Source organism: Xylocopa sonorina, chromosome 9 (genome assembly GCF_050948175.1).
Source record: "Xylocopa sonorina isolate GNS202 chromosome 9, iyXylSono1_principal, whole genome shotgun sequence".
NCBI lineage: Eukaryota > Metazoa > Arthropoda > Insecta > Hymenoptera > Apidae > Xylocopa > Xylocopa sonorina.
This window is the reverse complement of record NC_135201.1, coordinates 8781799-8794900: the sequence shown is the minus strand read 5'-3', so window position 1 is coordinate 8794900 and position 13102 is coordinate 8781799. Positions and strand designations below refer to the sequence as shown.

At 44.4% G+C, this 13102-nt stretch overlaps 1 protein-coding gene across 2 annotated transcripts in view; it reads left to right on the top strand.

Annotated features, from left to right (window-relative positions):
• Positions 1 to 910: 910 nt before the first annotated feature.
• The window catches only part of LOC143426932 (unconventional myosin-XVIIIa), a 55497-nt gene continuing 43305 nt past the window's right edge, over positions 911 to 13102 (top strand). For both annotated transcript variants that reach the window (XM_076900675.1, XM_076900676.1), the window contains exons 1-4: positions 911 to 1257; positions 5050 to 5724; positions 6687 to 7154; positions 9445 to 9579. In XM_076900675.1, the coding sequence (XP_076756790.1) occupies positions 1123 to 1257; positions 5050 to 5724; positions 6687 to 7154; positions 9445 to 9579 (1413 nt within the window). In that variant the 5' untranslated portion in view covers positions 911 to 1122. The remainder of the gene's footprint in view (positions 1258 to 5049; positions 5725 to 6686; positions 7155 to 9444; positions 9580 to 13102) is intronic.

Here is a 13102-nt window from a genome sequence, read left to right as displayed (position 1 = left end):
TCGCGAACGCAAAAGTTCGCTGTCACGCGCGATTGTCACGATACCGTTTCACGCGCGACACGCGATGCTACCCTGCGGATGAAACGACGACCAAGGAATTATTACCAGCGACCCAGCAGAGAGGCTACGTCGAAGGAGTGCATCTTACAACGTATTAGAGAATCGCGTGTCCTCGATACACGAATCGTGTCCAAGAGTCGCTACCAAAGGGAAGATCATCGTCGCATCGCTCTGGCAAATGTCCCATCCGCCCTGCCTCGAGACGACGCTGAAAAGTGAATCGACGAGGGAGTCTACACTCGAGCATACGTTCATCGGTAGGATCGAATGCCGGAAACGACCGGCCATGAAGAAACGGTTCGCCTCGGTAGGTTCACGCCCCTGTACGGCGTCACTGCTCCCAGCACCGTCAATCATCGGCTGAAAATTTACCGACGCGCACACCGCGTACCGCGTGTACCCGTGCGAACCTAGTGTCCGCGAAAATCCGATTCGTGTAATGCGCGCGGTGTGCCGATCGGTAAATGCACGGTCTCGTACCCGTCGGCTGTTATCGGTTCGTCTCGTCTCGAGAGCGTGCGATACGAATCGAACGGCGCGGCCAAAGGGGGACGTGCCTCGTATCCACTCGTAAACTAACGGGGCATCGAAAGTGACGTATCGTTTACCCGGAATCCGTTCGTGACAGGGAATTTCCTGTTACCGATTCGCGCACTAGCTTGCCCGCGTACACACAACAGTTGCGCGAGCGTGCACGCTCGTTTTCTCGTCCTTACCCCCACCCCGTCTACCCCGCCCTTCCTTCGCCCCTCCCCACCCCCTCTCCTCCTCGAGTTCGCGGAGAACGGTCAGTCGTCGCGCAGCCGTCGCAGGGGAGCGGTCTCGTTCCTTTTCGTGGTCGTGTTGTTTAACGTTTTTGCACGGTAACGGTGGCGCGAGCGAGGCACGCACACCGGTCGTTTCGATGGACAGTGTCGCGTTATGCGCGCGGGGCAAACCGAGACACGCGGCTGCGCGTAAAACAGTGCACGCGCCACGACGCACGGCCAACAACAGAGGAGAGATATACTGCGCTATCTCTTTCTCACGCTCGTGTCAGGACCGGTGGCTGTGAATGAGAAGATGTTCAACTTTATGAAGAAGGCCGCGGAGAAGGACGACAAGGAGAAGCGGAAGCGGGAGAAAAAGGAACGGAAGGATGTCAAGAAACGAGACCGCAGCAGCATGTCCGCCGAGGAATTGCTACGTTTGGACGAGGTGTGTACCGCTCTTTGTTTGTTTTTATAATAACACGGGTTTCGTAACTACGTCGCCCTTCATTGTGCTCGATCCCGACATCCGGGGACCGGAACTAACGCGTTTTCAGTGCGTTCCAGGTATGCGTCGCACGTCTGAAATGAATGAAATGAAACCAGCGCGAATGGTATTGCGATTAGGACGGGTTCAATTAGATTATTTGCTAATGCCTCTCTGGACAATCTGCGAGATGTTCTCGATGGTCTTGATCTGTTTCAATGGGATGCGAGATGCGTGGCTTTCGATATATTTCGAACGAATATCGGGGAACAAAGGTTGCGGTGTTGAGGAAGGGCAGTATAGATCGAGAAACTTTCCACTTTCTGTTTTGTTCCACGTTCATCTTGGTTTTTCTGAAAATTCGCAGCGTTGGGATAGATCATGGATCTCTGTATGCTGTTTGCATCGAATTTTTACATGCGTACAGTTTGTTATACAAACATTCGAGCGTTATGATATTAATCGTGTCGCTGTACGTTTGATGTAAATGTAAAAACGATGTTTTAACGAAGTAACATGTTGGAATATAACCTTTAATCAACGTAAATATCTATTATATTAAATATTAGGCAACTGTGTGGTATTTAACGCGTGTAATTAGTTTTATCTGTCGTTTGCACAAACTTCTTCGATTTTTTAATGTTTGTTCGCAAAGAAAAAAATCGTCGAAACGTGTACACGTTTGATGGATTGTATGTTGACCTTTGTATGCACGCTGGTACATTTTCCTTCGACGTTGCTTATCAACGATAAGGTGGATGTACGTTGTAGATAATTTCCCACCATTTGTCGTGTTTGACTCACTGCAGATAATCTCCCGTTTTTTATCTGTGGTACGTTTCTTTTCTTAGCCTATCTCCATCTCGCTCCCTCGAACACCTTGGAAGACGCCGATGTAGAATGGCATTTGACGACTGGTATGCGTTCACAATACATAGTAACAGCATACCACAAATATTCCGTCATACGGTTTCAGAAGAGTTGTCCTTCGTTTCGTTAACGCGTACCAGCTTTAAAAAATGTCTGATTCGGTTCTGGAAAAACCACACGCACGAGAGTCACGTAACATCCCAACAATATTCAAAGTATCCCTTCCAACATGTTTTTGTTTCGAATTGCAGAATAATTACTTCGCGAACGCTACAATTGCCTGGTATTTACTACTTCAGTTATAGCGCATAATTTCTGTTCGATAACTGTAAAAACTAGAGCGTGTAGAATATTATCTGTTCTTATCCATACACTCCTGTAATTAGTGGTTCACCGTGCATCGAATATTTATTTTGTTACTTGCGTGCACTCGAACCTCGCCATTTGCAAGCGTTTCCATATATTTTTTCGCACACTCTTTTGTCCTAGATGAAGCGTTTTAAAAGAAATCATCTACATTTTCATGCGGATAGGACGTTATGTGTTAAATGATATGATAAGGAGTAGTGTTACGCAGTAATTTCCGTAGTACAATGAATGCAACGATATCAAAAAGGAACGTTACCCTGAAAACGTTATCCAGAGAACAGTAATTTCGCGAAGACATTTTTTTCGGACTTCTATTCTTTTGTCCAATTCTGCTTTCGTCTCTGAAAATAATTTCGAAGTTAACTTGTCACTTTCTGTTTTAAATTTAAATACATACATATTTGTATGTTCATTTTTTTTTTTTTGTAGTACTGGTACTATGTTAATGGATAACGATATCACTGACCTCGTGTATGGTAACCTTGAGATAATTCAAGGTCATTGAATGGTACGTGACTACTGTACAGTCCAGTTGAGAAGTATCAAGATACACGTTGCATTGTAAGGAATGATTGGAAAGAGCTGCGATATCTTTTTCACGATAATGTATTCATTAATTCCACCTGATCAATGATTCATTGAAGAATAATTATCTGCCATTCAACTCGGTAATGGAGATCTATTTTTTTTTTTTTTTAGAGGTCTCTTACTTCACCTTCATAAATTATTAATTATTGTAAGAATTCAAGCACATGTACGTACTAAAATTGTTTCTCTTTTCTTTCTTTTCATTGTGATCCTAGTTTATAAAAAATTGGACTTTAAAGGTACGTAACATCTTCCTTAAACCGTAAATTAAAGTTACTGTACATGCGCTTGCTGATTCATTTGACGAGACACCAATTTGAGAATATCGCGATATTCAAATTGGACGTTACTTTCATTCTTTTTCTTGGCTGACGAAGATAATTTCATTTCTATCTTTGTAAACAGCGAGTAGTATCGATTTTTATTCCAACTGCACCTTCCAGACACGGCGTTCGTTTTTATTTCGCTCTTTAAATCGTTAATGCAACAACGCACGGTAGTTAGACGCATTTAATTACATCAGTCAATAATTTATATGCTCGATCGAGCGTGTAGCACTGTTTGTTTGGCGCATTTAATCATTTGGCAGCGTTCGAAACTCGTAGAATATAATTCCTTCGCCCAGTAGAGTGAAAGATCGGGTATCCGTAATCGCTAATCAATTCTGATGTCCCCTCAGAGGGACATCCGCATGCGAAGGGTTAAAAAGCCACCCCAAACATCGTCTCTAATGTAGCTCGACAAAGTCTAGACAATAATGTTCAATGGTAACAATCGAGAGGCTTGGTACAAACGGCTGGCTGGCGTGTTCGTTTGATATTTTGCCAAATCGCCTCTCGATGGTTCACGTAGCTTATTTTCTGTACGTATTAACGGTTGATGTATCAACGACAGCTAGTGGTACTCGAGTGAAAGTATTACGTATCATTAAGTCTCGCTTAATTCTCAGTAAATGATCATTAAGATATCAAGGACTGAATGGCCCCTGGTAAGAAACGTGGAATTACGGGTGACCGTGTATAATTACTGGAACGCGTCTGTAATTATCTTCCGTGGATTATGCGGAAAATAATTTTGTTACGCCCAGACGCGTAGACGAAAGGTAAAGCTTGCCTTTAATGTCTATAATCTTCGTGTCGCGATGAAGGGTAGAGAATTGAATAAACGTCGATGGTTTTCTTCGACCATATTTTCGTTACCGCAGAGCTGTAATCGATATATTAATATAAACGTAAGGTATCTTTTGTGCAGGGCCATTTATAACGCTACTGTAATACTGTGTGCCTCAGAAGGAAGTAATGTTTTTATAAGAGTAACGCGAAAATGTAGCAAAGCAGAGGCGTATTTAATTAATTAGCTGTCGATCGTTGGAATGTTCGCGGTATTTAAGGAGCGTTTGATCTTTTTCTTTTCTCCACTCAACCGTTCGATTAGAAATTGCAACAGTTTTAGAAAACAGCAGTTTTGACGTCCGTTCCAAAGGTGATGGAAAATCTAGGTCACTTTCATAGTTTTAGTCAATTAATTACGTTTCAATTCGTAATTGTCTCGAGTTTGTCGGTCATCGCTCTCTTTACGTGCGCGCGTACAGCGCTCGTTCCTGGTTCTGCGCCGTCACATAGCTTTGCGCCAATTTTCCCTTTGACGAGCGCTCGCGAGCGATCCCGTAGCGATCGCCGTATAGCGGGTGCACTAGGTACACAAGCGTAATGGACAGCGGCGGTGCGATTAGGATTGAAAATTCATTAACTAATTGGATACACAAGCGTCACGTATCAAAGCGTTCGTGCTCGAGAAACTCTATCTTACAGCGCTCCTCTTTGTACCGTTTACCGATTAAACACGCGTTGTTCTATCTCTTAAATGGAAGAATATTAATCCTGAAATGGTGAAGAATTAATTGGCACGTGTACCTTTAATTTTCAGGTTCGGAGGTCGTTGAAGATCCCTGGCCGCCGGAAGGAGAAGGAGAAGTTACCCAGTGGCATAACCGCCGACTATAGTGCATCGTTTTTCGCGTACCTGGACCGTGACCTCGTGGAAAACTCGCAGAACTCGTCAGGCTCTGGCCAGTGTGCCCGCACCGGTAACAATTGGACAACGAGGACCCCGGATGGTTTGACCCAAAGCGACTCCTCTGAGACATCGCTAACATCTCTGACCATTACCAGCAGCACGTCCCTGGCGACCCCTACGAACACGCCTGGACAGCCAGGCAAGAACCTGCCGCCGTTGCCACCGAAGCCACCTAAACGGGGCATCCTTAAGGGACCGCGTCTCAGCGTCAGTAGCACCGTAAACTCTCTCTCTGAGGAGATCCAATTGCCAAACGGGAACGAGACCAGTTACCAAGAGGCGAGCAATTTGCTGGTCAGAAACACGCTGCAGAACGAGGTGATCGCGTACCAGAACGTACCCGCGCATCTCTCCGGGTTTGGGAACTCTGTTAGTAAAGAGGAAGGTTGCAGCGAGGAGGAGACGCAGACTGGGCAGAGCTCGTGGCAAGTGTCGCCTCAGCGGGTCGCTCAACAGGCTCAACAGCAGCAACACCAGCAGCAGCATCACCATCATCACCACCAGAGCGACACCAAGTTGCTGCAGGTTTGTTGGTTGTTAATCGATAGGCGTTCGTTGATTTAATCGTTTACTTTTGCTTTGAGGCGGGAACAGGCGAAGAATGTTAGTTTGCGTGTTGCGATAAGCATGCGAGCGGATTGAATGGAATGTTTGGGTCAAGCATGAGCTAACTTTGCCCGATGATTATCATTATGCGTGGAGTTTGTAAGCTGCCAGTCAGAAGGACCGCAAGTTTTTTAGAGTAAACTGCTAGACTCTCTTGAATGAAAGGGAAAGTATTGGAAACATCATGGACTGTACAGACTGTTTCAAAACGTAGGAAAATTAAGACAGTCTGTACTGCGTATAAGATAAATTGGAACAGTTTTTCCTTCGAAAGGTAATTTACTGAGTGACACGTACTTTTTCAAGTAAATCAGCAATCGTCTTGGCGATCAAGATAACGAAGCGTGCGTGGTTTTATCTTTCACTGGTCAATACGATAACGAATCTAAATTTGTTCGTTCGATTTCACGATCAATGCTTAACATTAGACGATTAATCGTTATTTCTTTGCACCGCGTTCTTAATTTAAAGTATTCATCACTATGACGCATTCCTTGCCCTTCATCCTTCGTTTACACACCGCTTTTTACGCTTATATTTAGTCTCACTTTTTTCCTCCGGACTTTCATCTCGTTAGCGTGTCGTTCTTTTTCTCGCTTTACATTCTTATGGGAAGATACAGCGGAGCCGTGTGCTTGCTGGAAACAGATGCTGAGGCGGCCTTTGAAGGCCAGAATTTTTAGCGCCTAAGCTAACGGTTGCCTTACAATTATTATTAGCAGCCTTATAATAGTACCCTTACAACTGCTTCTATTATTAAACTCCACGCGATTAATACATCAATTAATTGCTTATGTTAGTTGCACCAGTTGTTCGTGGCATTTTATAGAGATGTTGTATAAATGTTATAGAATAATTACAGTGGCTGAAATCTTTTTCAGGTGGTGACCAGCGCAAGTCCCTCCGCGGATTCCTTAACGGACACGACCAATTCAAGTTTCGCTACACCACCGTTCAGCCTGTCGCCCGTAGGAGAGTCCCAGGGCTTGTCTAGGTGGAGGTCGTCGGCGTCCTTCGAGGACCAGGGCGTCGAGCTCCACCTACCCGAGATCGTGCCCCTGGAGTTGCCTGAACCTCGCGAGCTGACCATCCAGAGGCAGCCACCGCCGCGAAACGACTTTGGGTTCTCGTTGCGTCGAGCAGTGATCGTGGAACGTGCCGCGAACGGTGCCACGCAGATGAGACCAGTGATATTCGCTGAGCCCGGTTCCCTGATACAGCACAACAACGACACTGGCCTGCTGCCAGGCGACAGGTTGATCGAGGTCAATGGAATCAATGTGGACGATAAGTCGCGCGAGGAAATCATCGATCTCATTAAGGGCTCCGTGAACAGCGTCACGGTGAAGGTGAGTTTCTCTAAGCAAGCTCTTGTTCTCGATTCTTGAGTAGCGCGGGTCATTTTGCAAGTAGACTGCGGATGTTTATGCGAAATTGGTGTTTTACGTATAGAAGAGAAATGAAAGAGAAGAAAAGGTATGTAGGATTCGTTTGTAAGACTACTTAGTTTTAGACTTGAAGATAGTATAGTTTATACATTGTGGACCAGTAGTTTTATCGCTAGTTTTATCCAGCGATTATTGTACACTGCTCCACTCTGAATGACATAACGAACTCTCGTGATTGACCGCAAGCTCCATAAAAGAAATTCTCGTGATCCGTCCGCAATGTGTTAAGACAGAAAGTTGTGTAGAAATCGGGCGTTGAAGCGAGGACCCGCGAGAAAACTGTTCTGGCTTGATCCCCCTAGCGGTGAGCATAGAAGACCTACCCATGCAGGATCTGTTTATATTTTTTATATCTCTGCTGCCATGCACATTGTTTGTTTCATTCAGTCTCCCACGTGTTGTTCCAAATATTTACAGAGCTGTAAATGTTGCTGCCATTGGAAATAGATTGTAATAACTGTGCATAAACATCCGCGGTCTATTTATAGGAATGCTCGATGGTGCGAGTCGAGTTGCTCGTTTTTCTGTTCTTAAAATAAAAATCTTGATGAGAGGCACGTACCAAGCCCCCCTTTCGTCACGTTCGCCGGGACGAGAACGGTTCCACGGGATCGTCGGTGTTGTCGGTAAAAGTGAGAGCGTTCGCAGGTACGCTTGGTCGGTTCGAAAGGTGGTCGGTGTACGGAACAGCGAAACTGGTGTTTCCCGGCCGATGTCGGTTGGTTCATTGCCACTGGTGCACCGAATATAGCGGGATCGTGACTCATGGCCCGTAATAAAACTATACTTGGACACTGAGCGTCGCGTGAAAATAACTTCGTACCACGGAACCCAGTCGATGATCCTCTATCGCTAATGGATACTTATTGGTCATTGGCCAGGCGCAGTGTCAGAGGAGATTAAGTCTGGGGAAATTAAACATCTCGTTGCGCGTCCTCCTCTGATCGCTGAAGTGGCAGGATAGGCTGCAAGAGCGGATTATCGATGTACGTATAGGCGCATTTGTTTCTGAGAGAATTGTTAAAGACCTAGATCGTCTGAGGAGAAAATTGACTGCCCATCTGTGTATGTATGTCGCTCGTAACGACCACGCACACTATTATTACGCAATTTTCACGCAAATTGCTTGGAAATCGGGTGGAATAAAAAAGATGCACGCTTTTTTTTTGTAGCGGTGAAAGTATGATAGAGTTCCTCGCGATCTATCGATCCGAGTACAAATGAGAGAGCAGCTGGAATCGTTGGGAGTCGAAGGGGAGCAACACTCGACCTTGCGCCATGCTAATGGAATGCCAAAAATGTTGGGATACTCCTGTTACAAGCGTGCCGTTCATTCGGTTTATTCTCAACTTTCCAATTCTACGTATACGTAGAATATCCTATCGATATTATGAGGCACGAAAAATCTTACAAAAAAATCAACGGAGAACGCATGGAAGAAAGTGTTTATAAATTTTCATTTCGCATACAGAAACGTTAGAGGGCTAATTTACGATAAACGGAAGAAGCAAAATAATTCTGAAGAAAGTAGACAATAATTTAATTCACTCTCATTGCTCTGCGCGTAAGGCGATAAGAAAAAAAAATACGGTTCACGAAAGAGCATGTCTCGATTCGCCGTTGGAACATTTCCAATTCGAGTCGTAAGCCCAGCGAAGGTGGACGTATCGATTAGACTCGTGGTGCCCCATACAGGTTCATGCCCTGGTTCTCCTCCTCGTCGCACTGAACGGTCTTAACAGAATGAACGTAACGTGATTTACATACTTATGCGTTATTATGTATAGCGAAGCCGCTTGCAGGTGTTCCCTCGGTCAACATCCTGTTTCCTGTGCCCTGTCCGCCAGACGAGGACCACTTTAATCTTTGTGGCCGCGCGCACGCGGCTAGAAAGTAAATGCAAGCATCCGTTACACGGCTGATATCTATTAAAGTGCGTGTATACAGTTAGACACGTGCTTATCGGCGATGTACAGTTGCTCTCTTGGACGAAAGGGAGCCTCGGAACGCTCGTTGGGAATACTGTTCGGTCGATCCAGTTCCTTTTCCTTAGAACATTGCCCAGGAGAGTGTATTCTACATAGCAAATACGAAATAGCTCTATTAAATGATATTGAAATTCTATAAAAATTTTGCGAACATCGGATCGCTCGTCGATTATCCTTGAACTAATGTAACTTGTTGTTTACAGGTGCAGCCAGTCGCGGAATTGTCGGAATTATCAAGACGCGGGGCTAGCGACGGACGCCAGGTCGAGCTTGCTGCCGCTAACATTCGTGGTGGTACACTTCGTCGATCCGGCAGCTTACGGTTTCATCAAAACATGGTGAGTACTCTGTTTGCTGCTTTAATCGCGAGCTGAGGTCGTTCTTCTCAAGAGTCTTGGGAGGTATCCCTTCTGCTGTGCGCCTCGATGAAAACAAAGCTTCTGTGCTTTAATGCAGCGACAATTTCAAGCACGATCGATAATGGGGACTAGAAACTGTGTCACGTGTGGATTTCTCTGTAAAGAAAAAAAGAAAAGCGTGACGCTGTTATTTAAACGATCAGCAAATCAATTTGTAGGAATGAAACAATTCGTTGGAAATAGTGTCGGATACACGTGCGACCAGCACAGGGTGCATAGAAACGAGAGGGAAGAATAGGGAGCATGTAAACGGCGGAAAAAGTGAAAGACGATGGGATTGTTTGGTACTCGTAGCTGTACAGAGAGAAAAAAGACAATGGTAGGGACGGACGCTTCCCACCCACATTCCTCGCAGCGGTGCAGTGGCATAGTAATCGCTTAACGGTACATCTGCTGACTTGCTCGTTCCGTAATAACAGCTTTCAGTCGAACTGAAAACCGAAAATCCACGATAATGACACGATCGTGCAGCGATAGAATTTTGTTACACTTTTTTCCTTTGGGTAAATCTTTTATTTATTACATTTTTTGCTTATTACAAATCATAAAAAATCTGAAATGCATCATCAAAATTGTGTCGTCGTCTAGCTCCATTTGACTGGAACTAATTTTCACAATAATTTAGTTTACAATTTGTTTGCGCGTTCTGAACAGTAAACGATGTGCAGGCTTGATTGAATAGCAATTTATACCGTTCACTTTGCCCTCGGTTTTGTTGAATAAATCTCATTGTTCAACCACGTATTTTCGCCTTCGCATTAGCATTGAACTGTTTCGATAAACGGTATTAAATTGCTCGCACGTGTTTGCCAATATTCCGCTGAGATTATTGGGAATAAATATAGTAGCAGCGAAGATAATGGTTAATCTAACGCAATAAAAGAAGTTGTTATTTGTCGACTACTCGATGGTCTTGTATCACCTCTGTTTGTTCACTGCCATTTACGCTAGTGTTATAAATGGCAATTATTCTTTTATTGCAAAATTGATAAGAGAGAGAACAACTAACTTAAGAAATGTAATTAAAATTTAATCGAGTCATATTCTAACAGAGTATACTCCAACCATAATTGATTTTATTTTAAGAAGCAGGTGCTTCGAATATAAGTACAATCAATCTGTAATCCACGTGCCACTGAGAATTTGGCGCATTTATTTTTATTTCATATAGAATCGGTAACGACGACATTAAATGATAAGTTTGCGAGTCTCCGTTCCTTAGGACAAGAATCGCGTAGTGACAGTCGGTAAAATAGATTTCAGTATTGAGTCTGCATTCGGTATACTAACAGTCGATTACCTCAGGAACAGATCGTTTCGTGCCAAGTTGCGACTGAAGCTCTTCGTGACAACGAAATCAGAAACGTTGCTGCTCTCAGATTTCAAATCTCAAAACTTATTACTTTCTGTATCGCAGATAGCAAAGTAAGTGACACAGTGTCCTCTTTTATCTCAGAACATTTTAGATAACTGAAAATACAACGTATTACAGGAACAAGTGGAGGACCTAATAAATGTTTCATTCTAACAGTATTTCAATTATAAGCGATTCAGTAGCTCGATCTGACACCACTTACGTTATTAATCGTCAGCTTCTGCTTCATCGGCTAACGCTTATCGATGTAATCGAGATAGGATCGAGTGACGCTTACAAGTTTAATAACACGATGAAACCGATCCATTCCTATACAGGTGATACGTATTTTGCATCTTGTAACGAATCTGATACGGTACAATAACGCACCATTTACGATTTCTAGATAATAACTCGAGTGAACATGTTTCTAAATGAAAGAACGATAAGTTAAATAACGGAGACGCTTCTTTCCGCGTGCATCGTCGATCGTTCCAGCACGAGGAACGTTTATTCGGTGGCGTAACAACAGTAACACCATCGAAGATCGCAGCTGGAAGTAACGTCACGCAGGAACAGGCGGCAACCGAAAAGGATGCACTTATAGGTGCAGTCCCAGAATGACGTCAACCTTATCGCCTTTCTATAAATATCGAGTTTCCAAAAGAAGTTCGTTGCCCACGCTCGATACGCGAACAACAAGCTACGGGAGTTTAACGACCGTTTTCTCACCACCGTTTCAACCTAAACCGCTGGGAGCACCGCAAGAGAGATCGTATTCATTCGATTACTGCAACTCTGCCCTCGTTAGTCGCACATTCCTAACGAGCAAAAATTATTCACCCCCTTCGATCACCAAACGAACATTCTCTCCTCGTTTCATTTTACGACGGTTCGTATATTACTGGCCAGTATTTTGATTCGCTTTTAGTCAGGATTTAAAGTCAGTTCGGTGTCTTTAGAAGCCTCCATTGGCGGCTGAACGAGTACCAGTTGCTCAGAAGCGTAATTACTTTTCGCAATTATATCTGTTGCGCTTTACAAGTACCTGCGCGCATCTAACGTTCGCGCTCGCATAATTTAATACGTTGAATTTCATTGTCCGTAGAGCACGGAGGCAGTCGGATGGGTGCGTTTCTGCCCAGCTAGATTTGATCGATGATAATAGGATTGCGCGCACTGAACGGTAGATTACAGAGTTTCCGCTAATCAATACCCTGCGGGGTTTCATTGTTCTTTTTCGTTTAATTCCAAGGTATTAGTCACTCTAACTAGCTCGTTTCCGCGTGGTTTTATTCGCTTCTAGCGTTACTTTTCTCGAGTATCCAAACTGTTTTATACTAATACACTGTAATTAATTAAGCTAGAACGAAACGTCGCAGCGATTCAGACTGAAACTAGATTCAGCTGACGGTCGATAATAACCCTGACGATCAGTGAGGAACGGATAAGTGAAAATTGGCGAAACAGTGGGTGGTTCACCACGAACGAGTAGACAAGAAGAACGATCTATGGTGAACCGTGGCGCCGATGCAAATATTGAATGTCGTTTGCGAAAGGACAACGTTGATGACTCATATCGAGCGACAGGCTGAACGAACGCCAGTGAATAAGTACACTGGATAGGTATCGCGAATCGTGCGTGCCTCTACGCGCGCGTGCAACGCGACAATTCGCGACACATCCATGGCACGCTTACGTCCATCCGAAACGAGGTGGTTTTCGGCAGGAAGAGCATCATTCCCGTCACGTTCGTCGGCTCTTTTCAGCGTAAAAGCCGTCTCGATCGTCGCTTGTAACCCGTTCGAGCGTGCACCCACAAGGCAACAATCACGCTGCAACCAAATAATAGCTGATGTAACGTTTGCGGTCATACGTGTAAGAAATATCGGATAACAGGATACATGAGCGGTTGAAGAGGGCTACGTGCATTTCCTCGCTGCATCGTTCGTCTTTGAGGCCTTGCTTAAACCTTTGGATGGACCATGGCGTTGAGGCTAACGCGAACAGCCTAAGAAGGCGTTATTGCACGAACCTTTGGGTTGAGAACAAGTCGAGTGAAGCATTGTAGCACGCGTATTGCTCAAC